At 40.2% G+C, this 15,483-nt stretch overlaps 1 protein-coding gene across 1 annotated transcript in view; it reads right to left on the reverse strand.

The window, feature by feature from the left end:
* The window catches only part of FNDC3B (fibronectin type III domain containing 3B), a gene marked incomplete at both ends in the record, with an annotated part of 281,051 nt that overhangs the window by 13,027 nt on the left and 252,541 nt on the right, over nucleotides 1–15,483 (reverse strand). Inside the window, one exon of the mRNA XM_079704135.1 lies at nucleotides 11,808–12,020. Within this exon, the coding sequence (XP_079560261.1) occupies nucleotides 11,808–12,020 (213 nt within the window). The remainder of the gene's footprint in view (nucleotides 1–11,807; nucleotides 12,021–15,483) is intronic.

Below are 15,483 nucleotides of genomic sequence, written 5' to 3' on the forward strand. Positions count from 1 at the left end.
TAGGCAACGAAGTTAATGTTAATTGGGCACCGGAGAAATACAATGTCCTCTTTACCAGAATTTTCTAAATAACTGAGGTTTACCTAGAAAATTCTTTACATTTTAACCTTTATCTTTCCAAGAGCTTTCAAAGCCCCTTTCTCAAACTAGTAAGATAACATTTACGATTATAGATCTTTGAGAAAATATATAAAAAGAAAAAATATATTTTGCTCAGAATCATCCATCAGCTTATTCAAAATAACAGAAAAACAGCACAGGTGGGCTGGACAGTTTAGACTGGCAGCTTCTGGATCCTTCTCCCTCCCATCAGGACTATTTTGTACTTCTCTGCTAAATATTTCCATGAGACACAGGCATAAGAGGCATGAGGATAAAAAAAAACAGGCCTTACATTTTGAGTGTTTCCCCTCAGGTTTTGGAAAATTAATACTTTCACAGTGAAACGAGATTACTTAGAACTACAATATAATGTTACCGTTTGTCTTTTTATAGTTGACTGTAAAATTTTGGAAATAATGTAACTTCCCATAAGTTATCCAGGATCTTTAGTAGATTCAGAATCTGAATCTGCTGGCCCGGGGGACACTTTGAGAACTTCTATATGAGTTAATCCAACCACACTGCCTTGTTCCTACACAGGCCAATTGTTTCTCCCAGTTTCCAGTGCTTCGTCCCAGCATCTGAGGACAATCTGCTGTCTTCAAATACTGCTCAAAGTCAGGCAGTGATAGAATCACACACAATTCAAAATGTCTCTTAGGCTGATTCGGCCTAAGGGTAAGCAGAATTTATGCACTCATTTAGCAAACATTTTTTGAACATCTGCTGTGTGCTAGACTCTGTGTACTCAGAGATGAATTAGACTTAATCCTGTGGGTTAGTTGGTCCTGTGTGTGGGCAGGGTTTTCTGAAGGAGAGCAGCAGCTTTTCCACATGCTAGCGAACATTCCCTCCAGATGGATGGATGGATACAGAGATTAAACAGCTTTTTTACAAAACCTGTCAGAGTCAATACTTATCTTAAAGTATCCATGCATTAATCAGCCTTTGCAATTGAGTCCCTGAGCCCCAGTCATTTCACCTATTTAATGTTCCTCTGCTTTGCTGTGTAAGGAAGCCCCTTTTACTGAAGAATGAACATTTTTAATTTCAGGAAAAGACAGAGTCCAGGCTAAAACCCAAATACCATGGTAACCTACTTAGCACTCCTGACACATTACCGCCTTAATGAAGATACCCCTTGCTAATGCTAGAGGCTATTTATTAACTCAGCCTCACCCAGGCTAGAATCTCTAACCAGAGTAATTGCCCTTACTTATACCACAAAATGGAAGTCATGGTATAAGAAGTAAAAGTGTTACATCTTCATTACAAACTTGCAGTAAAGCCGGGTTTTTAAAGGAGTCTGGAGAGGACTGCTAGCAATAGTACTGCTTCCTCATCCGTGCCCTGCTCTGAGAAGAGTATTTCCGTTTGAAATAAGTTCAGTATATCTATGTAGGCAGCAGCACTCACATTCACAAAGAAATTTACTGAAGCAGATTCAGTACTCTAATTTTGTAGTATAATCTAAACTGAGCAAATAGCATATTTTCAAATATTTCAATTTTCAAGTTCATCAAACCCTGCTGTTTTTGGAATAGCTATTTTGTTCCTTTTTCTTGTTTTCCTCTTGTACCACAGCATTTTATTAATGGTTTAAAATTGCATTCCTATTTAGAAAAAGCACCGTGGAACAGGTGATTGAAAAACTTTACAATGAAAAACTTTACAATGTTGCCATTAGTGCATTTGTTTGCCTCCAGGGACAGTGCAATAAAGCTAGTGAGAGAGCCCAGCCCAGGTTTAAATGGGTTAATACAAGTGCTTAGAATAGTCTTGACATGTAATAATCACTCAATATGTGTTAGTTATAATCATTTCATAATGCTGAGAAGACAGCTAACACTGAGGTTATTTTCTTTCCTCCCACGTGGCGGGTCAGCCGCGTGGTGAGAGGCTGCTCTGCACACACTGGCTGTTTACCCTCTCCCACCAGACCTGTCAGTGAAGTGCAGGCAAGAGCACCTCCCTCGCGAGACTGGTGGGATTCAATGTGAAAACTCATGTAAAAGCCCCAGTTCCTACACAGAGTAGGCCTCAAATAAATATCTGTTGATCTTAAGCTTCTTTCTGTACATGCTGACAATAACTTCTTTCAAACAATAAAGACCAACTAAAACGAAATAAAAGCACACAAGCAACACAAAAAATATAATCCCTTTTTCACCCCAATTCTGTAATTATTTTCCATCACTCCAAGAGGCAGGAGAAGAAAGAACCTTCTTTCTTCAGAGCCAGTGATTTACAGCCAGTTGCGTGATGGCCTCTCTGGGAGGCTCCATAGGTTAACACCCTGTGGCTAGAACCACTCCAGGAGGGAATAAAAATATTCATCAAATATTTGTTTTAAAAAGGCCAACTTAATTTTAAAATTCATTAATAAGTAAGCCAGACGCCTTTGGTGACAGAATTAAACATGCTACACGTCCCAAGACACAATGATTGAAGACTCCACATTTTATAACAACCAAGGACTCAGAGCTTGGAGCAAGGCTTTGCCATGAAGAGGAGGAGAACAGTGGCCATCCAGCCGTCCCGACGGCTATTCCTCCCCCTTACGTCATTCCCTCGACTGCTCAATCCCATGGGGGTGGCCCAGGTGACAAGGGATGCACTATGTGGGGAGTCTGCGCTCCCCTGGGCCACCCCTTGGTCTATGCTGCCTGGTAAACACTGGGCCACCCTTCACCTCTCCCCCTGCCTCCTCCACACTGTTGGTGTCAAGGGGTGGGGCACGGGGACTTGGACCCAGGAAGACTGGCCATGAATCTCAGCTCTGCCCGTAAGGCTGCCAAATAGCTCACACCTGCTAATCATTTCTCCATCTGCAAAACAGGGACAGTATCCACCTCATAGATCATTTTGATGAGCCAAATGCAGAAGTGTGGGGAAAAAGCTTAGCACTGTGCCTGACACGTAGTAAGAGTTCAATACAGGGTACCCAATGGCTCCAGACCCTGCACCGTGAGCACCACCAACCATCCTGATCAGGCTAAGGTGCCCTGAGGATCACTGTGGCTCTCAACTCCCACCACGCAGGCCTTTCTCCAGGTTGCTGGGGCCACAACCAGTTCATGCTCCAGCAGGAAGAGGTCCATCTGAATTTGTCCTGCCACATCTGTTATGGCCTGTGCTAGACATATAGCTCTCCCCCAAATAAATTAATCTAATCTGGTGACCAAGGAGTGTACATGAAATGCTCCGTTATTTTTATTACATGAATGCTCCTACGCTATAGAAACATAATGAAATTATATCAATATATAGGTATGGTTCCTAGAATGTAGTTCATGCTCAATAAAGCCACTGAGTAATTTTAGTATCAGTTCAGGCTGAGGCATGTGTAGCCACAGGGACCCTCTGTGGTATCACAGCCCCTTATAGGTCTCCCTGGAGCCCTGGGTCCACACCGGCAGTGCCTCTGAGAGGTCTTGTACTCCATCCTCAACCCCTGATGCCCAGAGCCACATACATTTGGAGGCATCAGCCCCATGACCTAGGGCTCTTGTGAAGGCCAAGTAAGAGGACAGGTGTGGAAACACCTTGGGGCTCCGCTGTGGTGCTGCTCCACTGGTGCAGGGGCTGAAGGTACAGCGGGTAATAACAATCATGGCAGACAGCAGACTTGGATTTGAGTTCAGCTTCAACAGCCTGGTGGTCTTCACCTCTATAGCCAAGTAAGCTGTTTCCTCCTGTGTAAAATGGGCACGATAACAGTGCTGACCCCCTTAGACAGTTGTTGTGAGAATTAAATGGGATAATGCAGAGAGAACCCATTACAAAATGCCTAGCACTTGTGAGTGCTAGATCAATATTAGTGGTTACTGTTTATAATAACAAAGCACCAAGGTTCATGAATGATTTACCTCGTTTCTCAACACTGGAGAAACCTGAGGATGTCCCCGGACGGCATCCCTCTCACTTACATTCCCTTAGACTTTCCGGAGCTGGAGAGAAAGCTGTGCATGTGAATACCATCCACCCTGTCCTGGAAAACCCAGGCGGAGAACAGCTGTGGAAAACAGATGAAGATGGAGCAGCAGGTCCTATAGAAATGCTGGCCATTTATGGAAATTTGGGCATTTTTACTTAGGGAGAGGAAAAACGGAGAGAAATGCTCTCATGTACTAAAACAAATGTTTACTTGGAAGGGGAAGCATAAACAAGGCAGAACGTTCGGTGGGTCACTGAGAGTTTACGGTCTAAATGAATTCTTTATGGCTCTGCCCCCAACTGGCTTCAGCTTTGACTATAATGTCTTCTTGAAACTAAACACTCTGAAGGTAACAAAAACATGTGGGCTTTAATTTGGTAATTTGGCAGTGGTTTAAAAAATATTTTACATATCTATGAATACAAAATGAATATGCTTATTCGGCTTGCCTGTCAGAGTACTCCATGGTGGGTACAAAGAGGTACAAAGACCTTGACCACAATGCAGAGTCTGTTACCTTCATGATGAACAAATCGATAACTCTCCAGGTTGTTTCTGGACACTTGGGATAATAACTGTCTTATTCACCTGGCAGGAATTTTTCTGAGATCCAAATGAAAGGACCAAGTAAATTCTATGATTTGTTATTAAATATACACTAGGAAGGCAAAACAACCAGATTTTCAAGAAATTCTTTCAACCTCAGTATTTTAGGCTTTAATATTGTGAAAGATAACTTTTTTGCACTGAAGTGCAACTGAAGGAAGAAATTCAGACACGTTACATCTTTAAATGTTTTTAAAAATCATTTTAGGGTTTCCCTGGTGGCGCAGTGGTTGAGAGTCCGCCTGCCGATGCAGGGGCACGCCGGGAGGGTCCCACATGCCACAGAGCAGCTGGGCCCGTGAGCCATGGCTGCTGAGCCTGCGTGTCCGGAGCCTGTGCTCCGCAACGGGAGAGGTCGCAACAATGAGAGGCCCACATACCGCAAAAAAAAAAAAAAAAAAAAAAAAAAAAATCATTTTAGGGGAAAATGATGATATACAAAGAATTAATTTTAAAATGTTTCCTTAAAACAGTTTTGTTTCAAAAGAAACATCCAAGAATTCTCTGGATGGAGTATAATAAATTCACAGTAGAAAATAAGAGAGAATGCTGAGGCTTGTATGTTTATTTCCTCGTTGCTGTCTACCCAGTGCAGGCTAACAGAAGCCCATTAATATTTACTCCTCAAAGTGATCTAACCTGCTGACCTAAAACGGCCTGTGGTCCACAAATGGCTGCAAATGGCACATTTCAAAACATCACAAATTAACACTCTTAGTAAGCTCAATGTGGCTATATTCCTTAGCAATGACATATCATTGCCTTTATTTTTTCTTAATTTCCCTGGGCTCCATGGATTGTGTGTGTGTGAATTTCCTACATTACTGAAGTGACGTTTGGGAATGGAGGATGTTCAAAACAGGAATGAATAGTATGTGCCCTCACTCCACAAAGAACACTGAGTCCCGCCATGTCTATGCAGAAGCAGATGGCAGCAGATGGCATCACATGAGGACACCTGAGGCAAAGAAATGCTTTTCCAAAACTGGTTCTGATGTTGCTGAGAGTTCCAGTTTGGAGAGACTGAATGCTCAAGTGTCGAGAGCAATTTCCAAAAGACCATTGAGAAAAGGAGTTAATTTCCTAACCCCCATGTCCCCAGCTCCACATGGCTTGTGAGTAATCAGGCCGCAATATGTTTTGGTTATGATCCTTTTCTAAGAAATAAAATGTCACCATAGCTACTGATGAAAATCTGTACATAGAATAAAATTCCTATTTTTGATTCTTTTTGTCTGCACTGCACTTATTGATATACATCAAAAAAAATTTATTTATATTCAAAGAAAGTATAACTAGACTCTCTAAAGACCACCTGAGAACCTTGAAACTTTCCATTCTTCTACTTTGCTTTCAAATACGTGCAGTGAATCTCATCTTCAGGCACAGTCTTCGCAGAGTCTTCCAAATTTCTGTTAGCCTACTTTTATTTTAGTGGCCTTATCTCAATCTTACCTCATTTAGGAAAAATGGAGAGGAAAATGCTATCCAATTCCATTCTGTTACTTATTTATTTTTAAATAGAAGAAAAAACTGTAGTCTGAATTCTACTTCTGGTCTAATTAAGATCTCATAGTTCATTTACCAATCCTCACCTTGGGCTGTCCTTAGAACATTTTAGCCTGAAACTGAATAAGCTAGCGATAGTCTTTATTTTGCAGGATGAATCTTTATGCTCCTTTTTAAAAAAATTAAAATGCTTTTTTCCCATCAATCAGGGACTGAAGACAGGTATCACTAGCTGCATTTTGTAAAGGGAGAAACTAAGGCAAAAAGAAGTTAAGGGACATGCCTCTAGTCATCTAGAAACTCAGTAACAGATCTGGGATTACAACAGAGAATTAACACCCCTGTCGAGAACCATAACTGCCTTCTGGTGACTGAAAGCAATATAAAAATGCCATTTATCCAACAAGGGTGGTCATGTGCATTGGGGACTGCTCCAGAAAAGTAAAGGAAGCTAATATCGAGGGTCTTTTGTGGGCACTGAGTTAGTCGTGTTGCATCTATTTCATTAATTCAGCAGTATGCTCTGAGAAATATAAGCAGGAGTTTGTTCTATAACAGGCATACATTAAGAAAGTTCACTCCTGTAGTGCTCATATACCCCGGCCACTTTTGTTAGTTGCCTGGTGTATAATTTTTTAGGGTTTCTTTATGCAGATTATTTTCCATCCCTCTCTAATAGCAAACAGGCAGTCATACTGTACACATTACATAGCCCCTCCAATTTTGCTGGCTAAAGGTAAAAGTGTCACAGGCACAAGGGCTGAGTTAAAAGGAGAGCAAGCGGCAATTATCCATTCTATTAGAGCCCTCTAGGCCATCCCCATTTTGCTGGAGCCTTGCTTTAAAATACATTGGCTATCTGGGTAACCTGAACAACAGATTAACCATAAATGTATTCCTGGAACTTAAGTTCCTCTTGCCTCAGTGCTGTGTACAATTATCAGGAACAGGGACCCACAGGGTCAGGACGAGAATCAGCATCAATTCAAATTCTGTTAGGGCAGCATAACATTTCATTTCAATAACACAGACAAATGCATCTTCAAAATCATCATTGCACATTATAATCTTAAAATGCATGAGCTGATCTTGTTATTCTAATCCCTGGATTCGGTTAGCACAGCATTATGAAAATGTTTACTTTTGGGTATATATTTTTCTTGCGTACATAGGAACCAAAGACATTTGGATCTCTGCTAGATCTGTTAAGAATAATAGACTTAATCACTCTTAGCCAACCTAACATAATTTTTGTTTTTCTGTTGAAATTAAATAAAAACTCTTGTACTGTCTGCTCACTTTTTCACATTAATTTCTCAGCAAGATAAGCTCCTTATAGACAGGCTACATACTTCACAAGACCTAGCACACTGCGGTAATTTTAAAAAAAATTGACTGAGCAATCATAATATAACTGCTACGGATAAACTTAGTCCTACTTTGAGATTGCTACGTAAATATGTAGTCAGTGACCTTGGACTGGGAATCTTGTGGGTCAAAATCTTGAATGCATGGAAACAAATGTACTGATCAAGGGGGAAAACTTTCTACACAGCAATTCCAGGTGATCGGGATGAATTCTAGGTTGACTTACCTTGGGGCAAGGATTTGGGCAAGGTGCCCTTCTGGTATCCCTTTTATTTACATGAAGTAGCCCCAAACTTAAGATTAAAAAAAAAAAAAAATCCAAGTGTAAAAGTACCAGAATAGAGGGCTTCCCTGGTGGCGCAGTGGTTGAGAGTCCGCCTGCCGATGCAGGGGAAACGGGTTCGTGCCCCGGTCTGGGAAGATCCCACATGCCGCGGAGCGGCTGGGCCCGTGAGCCATGGCCGCTGGGCCTGTGCGTCCGGAGCCTGTGCTCCGCAACGGGAGAGGCCACAACAGTGAGAGGCCCACATACCACAAAAAAAAAAAAAAAAAAAAAAAAAAAAAAAAAAAAAAAAAAAAAGTACCAGAATAGAAAGGCATTTACATGGAGAAAGACCCAGGGCATGTTTCTTTTCTCTGGAGATTGTATCCTCGGTTTCCACCCAATCCTGAGTCCTTACCACTGGTCTCCATCCTAAGGCTCTCCAGCATGAGGTTATAAGATTGATTCCCTTTTAAGACTCACCCAACTTGTTACCTTTTCTAATAAGCCTTTTCTGTTCAATTTTAAGCCTAAAGTACATGACATTCTTCTACCTTCCCTCAACACTCTGTGCATGTGTCAATCTTTAAGCCCTCCACACCATGATTTGCTGCCTCTTCTACCTATCCCCGACCAGACTGTGATCTATTCAAGAACTAAATGAGGTAGATAAAGCTCTCAATGCCTGGCACTTTGTAGGTGCTCAATAAATAGTAGTGTCCTTTAGAAAGTCTGAAAATATATTTTTGGCCAAACGGTATACTTAGAAATCTCTGGGTCATTTCAGATTTTTTTTTATTATGAGGTATATAAATTAAACATAATAAACCAGCAGATCACAGATGTAAAACCTTAGCGGTTTTGCCCATTAAGTGGTCACTCTTAAGGAAAGTTAGTATCTTTCTTCTTATTTTCTTATTTGTCAAAAGCAGAAATTAAACATGAAGAAAAAAAGATAACATTCTCTAATCATTTACAAAAGACATCTTTTTATATAGGATTTAGCTCACAAATAATCTACAAAGATTCACTGCTTTAAGGTGAAAAGGTGGCAAGGATCTCAGAGTTTAGCTTCTAGTTCAACCCCTTTGTATTTCATGGATGCAGAAAACGCAGGAGCAATAGTTTAGCAGCTGAAATCAACTCAACTCTTTAATCTGACAATTACCAAGCAGGGAGTTATTCATTTTCACTGTGCTTCTGTTGCAAAACATGTTTAAAGACTCAGATTTCTTGCACTGGCTGGCTAGGACAGTGACAAGACTCAGACACTGCAGCCCTCCTTCTAAATGCCCACAGTGACTGGTGAGACAAGCGAACATGGCAAAAGAAATATTTTGAGAGCTGACAGCTAAGAAAGTACATTAAAACCACAATCAGACCTAACTCTGATTCTCACCTTGGCCACAGCAGGATATATAATATTTTTGCCACATCCATAATAGGAACTTGTTAGTGCTTAATGAAATCAATACACACGCTAAAGAATGTGCACACTTTTCCCCAAAGCCACAACTAGAAACCACTCTTGCAACCACAAGTTCAATGAAAAAGACAGCTGTCACTTTGGAAGAAAACACTGGACAGGCCAGATCCAAGTCCTAAAGAACCTCAAGGGGATGAGAATTGACAAAGAGCTGTCTAAGAACAAGTATTATGATCTATCCAACTCAAAGTGTTTCTCTCTGATCTTCACTACTCAAGAGCCAAAGTTAAAGGCTTGGATTCAGGGGGCCAGTCACTACAAGGGCACAGTTTCAAGACACTAAGGAAGGTCATCTTCAAACTCAAATTAGGTCAATTTCATCCTTTTAAATCCCAGGAAAATAATTCCACAAATGGAATGAGAATTTATTATGCTCTATATTCCTATTACTTTAATAACTTCTGGGAGCACTGACAAATCTAATTTAGAAAAAGATAAATTTGGACTCTAGCCCATAAAATTAAGAAAAACACTGCTCCTAATGGTAAGTTTTCTCAAAATGCCATTTAAATTTAGGCAAGTCATTTATTTGATTAACAAGTCAGCCCCCCACCCCTTTTTGTTTTCTTCTTCTTTTTTTTTTTTTTTATGAGGAAGGAGTCTGTATTGATTACTAGACTCTGCACTATTTTCTGTCTGGCATATTTAAATGTCTCACAGCAGCATTCTTATTTGGACCAGCATTCTTATTTGCTCATGGAGATTTTGTTCTAAGCATCTCTTCAGTTATCTGTACAAGGCACCTCAGGTGGCTGCCCTGCAGAGGGCAGGACTGCAGCACACTGGGGATGGCAGGTTTGGTGCACAGCTGTCATTCTTCCCATATTCTTGGAGGTAATAGTAGAGGCAGCTGCATGGGGAAGTCAGGAGGTGCTGGCTCTGATCCCAATTCTGCCACCAGCTTCAAAAATGTTCCTGGGATTCACTTCTTCTAAACAGTACAACTAGAAGGTATTTTCTAAGGAAGGTTCTCCCTGCCAACAATGTAAGCCAAAAGCCCAGGAAAAAAAGAGACTCATGCACAAATTTCCCCAAATGCTAGCTTTATATATTTATCATGATTTCTGTTAGTCCATAATTCCTGTTCTTGCCAGTAAGGTCAAGGAGTCTCCTACCAGTAAAGTAATGAGCCCGTGAAAAATGCATCCAAAAGCACACAGCACGGTAAGATAAATGGTCTTGTCTGTGAATGAGTATGAATTTAATCTCTAATGAACCTCCCCAAAAGAAGCCTTACCTTCTCTGTCCTTTCTACACTGGGACTCATTCCCAAAAGGACGATCACTTTTTTTCTTCTAAGTCGAACTATTGTGTTTTCCAGGTCCTCCAATGTCAAGTTCAAATGTTATGTGTTTCAAAAAGCTGTTCCTGATCTTTGCAACCAACCAGTCTCTGCACTTTATTCCCTAAGTCTGCCCCCTTCAAACTCCCAGAGCGCTTTTCTCCAATGGCACTAGTGTTCTACGGCTATTTGTAGGTTGATATTATGCTTCTGGAGGGGGAAGCAGGGCCTTGCTTTCGTTCTTGAGATTGGTGTCCCCGAGGGCCCACCTCAAACAGTGCCTTCCACACAGCAGGACCCCACTGAGCTCACATGAATCCGAGTACTCGAGTACAGAGCAGAGGTAGAGGTTGGACAGGGGTCTCTGTGCTAATTAGAACCAGCTCCCCATATAAAAGAGCAGGATACTGTGATGCATGAAGAGGAAATAACAGGAATACTTCCACATACACTGGTTTGTGCTTTGGCAGGTATGCACAGGAAGGGGCAGCATGTCTACTCTATCAGGCTGTCTTGGTTTTATGCTCATCTCCTACCTCCTTCAGCTGATTCTCTCATTTGAACTTTTGGTAACAGAACTTTCTGTCATTAACTTTTGCTACGCATCTGAATTATTCCTAAATACAGTTCAGCTGCCCATCTTCTGATCGGCCATTTTCAGAGGAAATAAAGTTAGATTAAATAAATACTATGTGAAAGGCTGTATTTGATTTCTGTAGCCAAGAGTGTTCCTCAGCATGGAGTTTTATAAAGAATCTCCTATTTGCTCTAGTTAATTTGATATTATATTGCATTGCCCATAGTTACAGAGCACAATCCCCATCTGTACATCACCACAGCTATTTCAGACTGGTAAGCATGTTTGTCCGGATGGTTACTGAATATTTAAAGAGGTTAACATCTTTTCCTGAGTCTTATTTCCCTCTGCACTCGTGACTAATATAACACTATTAAACAGCATGGACTTGAATTCGACCATTTTCTTTTTGGATAATTTCTCTCCATTTTCTGGCTTTATGAAAGAAAAAAACACATATATTATCACATGTAGGGAAATCAGGATCACGAGAATGTTAATTTAGAAAATTCCAAATGGAGAATGGAGGGTGCAACTTTGGGTATAAAATGCAGGACCCAAATACCTAGGGAGTCTTTCAACAAGGAGGAAGAGTGCTTCAGAGGACAAATGAACAAGGAAGATTCCATCCCACAACCCAAAGCCATCGAATTTTTGGATGAAGCCTCAGGCCCTCACCTCTTGTTTCTGTCCTCCAGCTGCAGTGTGTACACCGTGCCATCAGCCGCATGCGTCCTGGCGTTACCATCTCCCCATTTCAGCTTCAGGCTCTGGGGCCCGGCAGCGGCACATTCCAGCCTAGGAGGCAACGGTGGTAACGGCCGAGTTTTTGCTTTAATGAACTGACTAAATGGTCCAGCTCCAATTTCATTTATGGCCTGAATTCTGATCCTGGAAAAAGGAAAAAAAATCACAAAGATCGTTGGTTTAAGAAGCAGTGATTCCTCATTTGAAATAAACATTGTGTGGTGTATTTCTTACTTGCCCCTATAAGCAGTGTCATGGAATAAAGGAAAACAAGTTAAAAATAATTCAAGACAAATAGAGAAATGGGCAGCTCGGAAGACAGATTATCCTCTCCATTCCAAAAAATAGCCCCAAAAAACCACATTAGCAAGATATCCCTTAGTTCTTTAATTAAAAGAAAGAAAGAAAGAAAGAAAGAAAGAAAAAGAAAAAAAGAATGGCAGAAAAGGGAAGACATACTAAAGACTTTCATATTTTGTTCTAGCCACCCTTCAGCTGCCTCAAAGTCAGTTTTGGAAGCAAGTGAGCTATAAAGAATAAATGAAATAGGAGAACAAGAAAGTCTCCTTCAAATTTCAAAACAAAGCATAACAGCTCTTCAACAGCACATTTTCCTCCCCTTTCTCCAGCCTCACCCAACAACCTCTGCTAGTCCTTAACCAGTGCTATGTGTGCAGGCACTGCTGGTAACAGAGTGTCATTCAGATGTGCAATTATCTTAACTGGATGTTTACTATGTGCAGTGTTATGGGTAATAAAGATATACTAACACTGCTCTCATGGCCTAGGAACTGAAAATCAAACAGTTAAAATGTATATAGAAAAAATTTCCTATTATCATTCCTGTTTTTCTTGTTCCTCTACTTCCTTACTAGTTGATTGAAAAAGTTCTCCAAGGTCATCACACAACACATTGATGGCACTGCTCCACCTTCATCCTCAACACTCCTTCCCGCAGTGACTGCATGTTATTGAAGCTTGTTTCCTCCTGGCACTGAGTGGCCTGCAGACCCCTGCAGGGGCCTTTCTCCTCTGCTTCTCGGACCAAAGGTCTCACACTAGCTCCCACCCCACCCTCTGCTCTTCCTCTCTTCTTCTGTACAATATGGACAGTCCTCTCAATAACCTCAGCATTCCACAGCTTCATCCACTTAAGATCTTCCCCAGGTCTGCCTCTCCTCCATCTCTTCATGTCTCATTACTAGGCCTCTAGTAGAAACTTTCACCCAGATCCCTTGCTAGGTACATAGGCATCTTACTGGGCTGAATGAGCAGTGTGGTGTCACTAGTTCTAAAAGTTTCAACATTTAAACTTGATTTGAGTTTGAAACAGTGTTTCAAAACACATGATAATAAAAAATACAGTCAAAGAGCAATTCTCAGGAAACAGATCTGTTTAAAATATTCTTATAATTTAGTTTTATGTACTTCTCACTTACAGCAATTATTGCTTATATCTAAATAGAAAATATCATTTAGGTATTACAATACCTTAATCCATCATATGACCTCAAGTTAACCTTAATTCTTCAAATTTAAAATAACATAGTTCAGCAAGTCAATCTAATGATACATCTGTAAGTTGTTAAGAAGGAAAAAAAACAATAGATTAATTCCAGGTGAGATGGAGTAGGCACACTCCACCCTGTCTCTCTCACTGAATGCAGCTATTAAACCTGGACAAAATAAACAGAGAAGCTATTTAAGAAGTCCAAAAAGGAAATAGTAGCTGAAGGACTTGGGGAAGAATTTGAACTATCACCAAACCAGCAGTGAATTTACCATTTTCCCCCTCCATTACTCACTGGATTAGACTCAACGCAGCCTGAAATCCAGGGCCAGACATTTGCATGGGCAGAGAGCTGCCTGGCGCAAAAGAAAGCAAAGAGTCTCTGAATGGTCAGAGTGAATGGGGGAAAATTCCCCCATTCCTCTTTTTTTTTTCTTTTCTACACTGCCTCATTCTCCAACCCTTAGCCTGTTCCATCATATTAACAGCCTAAAGAAGAAAAACCATATGATCATACTCATTGATACAGAAAAAGCATCTAATGAAATCCAACATATGTTCATAATAAAAATTCCCAGCAAACTAGGGATAGAAGGGAAATTTCTCAACCCAAAAGGGGCATCTATAGAAATACCTGCAGCTAACATTACACTTAACGGTGAAAGACTAAATGAAAGATCAGAACAAAGCAAGGATGTCTACTCTCACCACTCCTATTTAATGTCAGGTACCAGTCCCAGCCAGTGGGGGGTGGGGGGGTGGGGAAGGCACAGAGACAGGAAATAAAGAGATATACTGCAAGACACTGCTGAGACTATTGAAGACCACCTAACTAGAGAGAGATATACTGTGATCATGAATTGGAAGACTCTACACAGAAAAAATGTCAATTCTTCCAAAACTGGATCTATAGATACAATACAATTCTAATAAAATTCCAGCAGGATTCTTCTTAGTAGATATAGATAAGTTGATTCTAAAAGTTACGTGGCAAGATAAAGTAACTAAAATTGTTAACACAAATCTGAAACATAAGAATAAAGTTGGAAGAATCACACTATCTGATTTAGAACTTACTATAAAGCTTACTATAAAGTATTCAAGATAGTGTGGTATCAGACAGACATATAGACCAACAGAACCAACACATATATAGCCAACTGATTTTCAAAACTGTGCAGAATTAATTCAACGAAGAAAGAATAGTCTTCTTAACAAGTGGTATTGGAACAACTGGATATCAAAAGGAAAAATATATAAATCTCAATCTAAACCTCAGATCTTATTCAAAAGTTAACTCATGGATCACAGATCTAAGTGTAGAATGTAAAATATAAAACTCTTAAGAAAACAGGAGGAAATACTTGTTACCTAGAATTAAAGAATTTTTAGATATGATGTGAAAAGAATGTATCTAGAATGCATCTAAGACCTTTCAAAACTCAGCAGCAAAACAACACAAAACAACCCAACTAATTAAAAAATGGGCAAAAGACTGGAACAAACATTCCACCAAAGAGGATATACACATGGCAAATATGCACACAAAAAGATGTTTAACATCATTAGCCACTAGGAAAATGCAAATTAAAACTACAATGGGGTAATACTATATCCCTATTAAAATGGCCAAAATAAAAAATGCTTATTAATACCATTCTGGCAAGGATAAGGAACAACTGAAACTCTCCTATTTTGCTGGTGAGAATGCAAAATGGTATAGTTACATTGGAAAACAATTTGCTTACAAAGTTTCTTATAAACTTTAACATACATTTATCATATGACCCAGCAATCACACCTCTGGACTTTACTCTAGAGGAATTAAAGTTTATGTTCACACAAAAACCTGCACATACACGTTTATACCAGCTCTATTCATAATCACCCAAAACTGGATGAATATCTGCCTCACAGTTTGGAATGTAGCAAACACTTATCGCTGATAAAGTACAGCAAAAGTTCCATTACAAAGAGCCTTACTTTTCCCAGATTCTATTAAACTAGGGCTACATCAGGTCTCTTGTAGATAATGCAATGTCAGTCTCTCAACATAGCATTGAAAGACTACAATAAAGTCTTCTTTGCTTCCCAGCA

The sequence above is a fragment of the Hyperoodon ampullatus genome (assembly GCF_949752795.1).
Source record: "Hyperoodon ampullatus genome assembly, chromosome: 5".
Lineage (NCBI taxonomy): Eukaryota > Metazoa > Chordata > Mammalia > Artiodactyla > Ziphiidae > Hyperoodon > Hyperoodon ampullatus.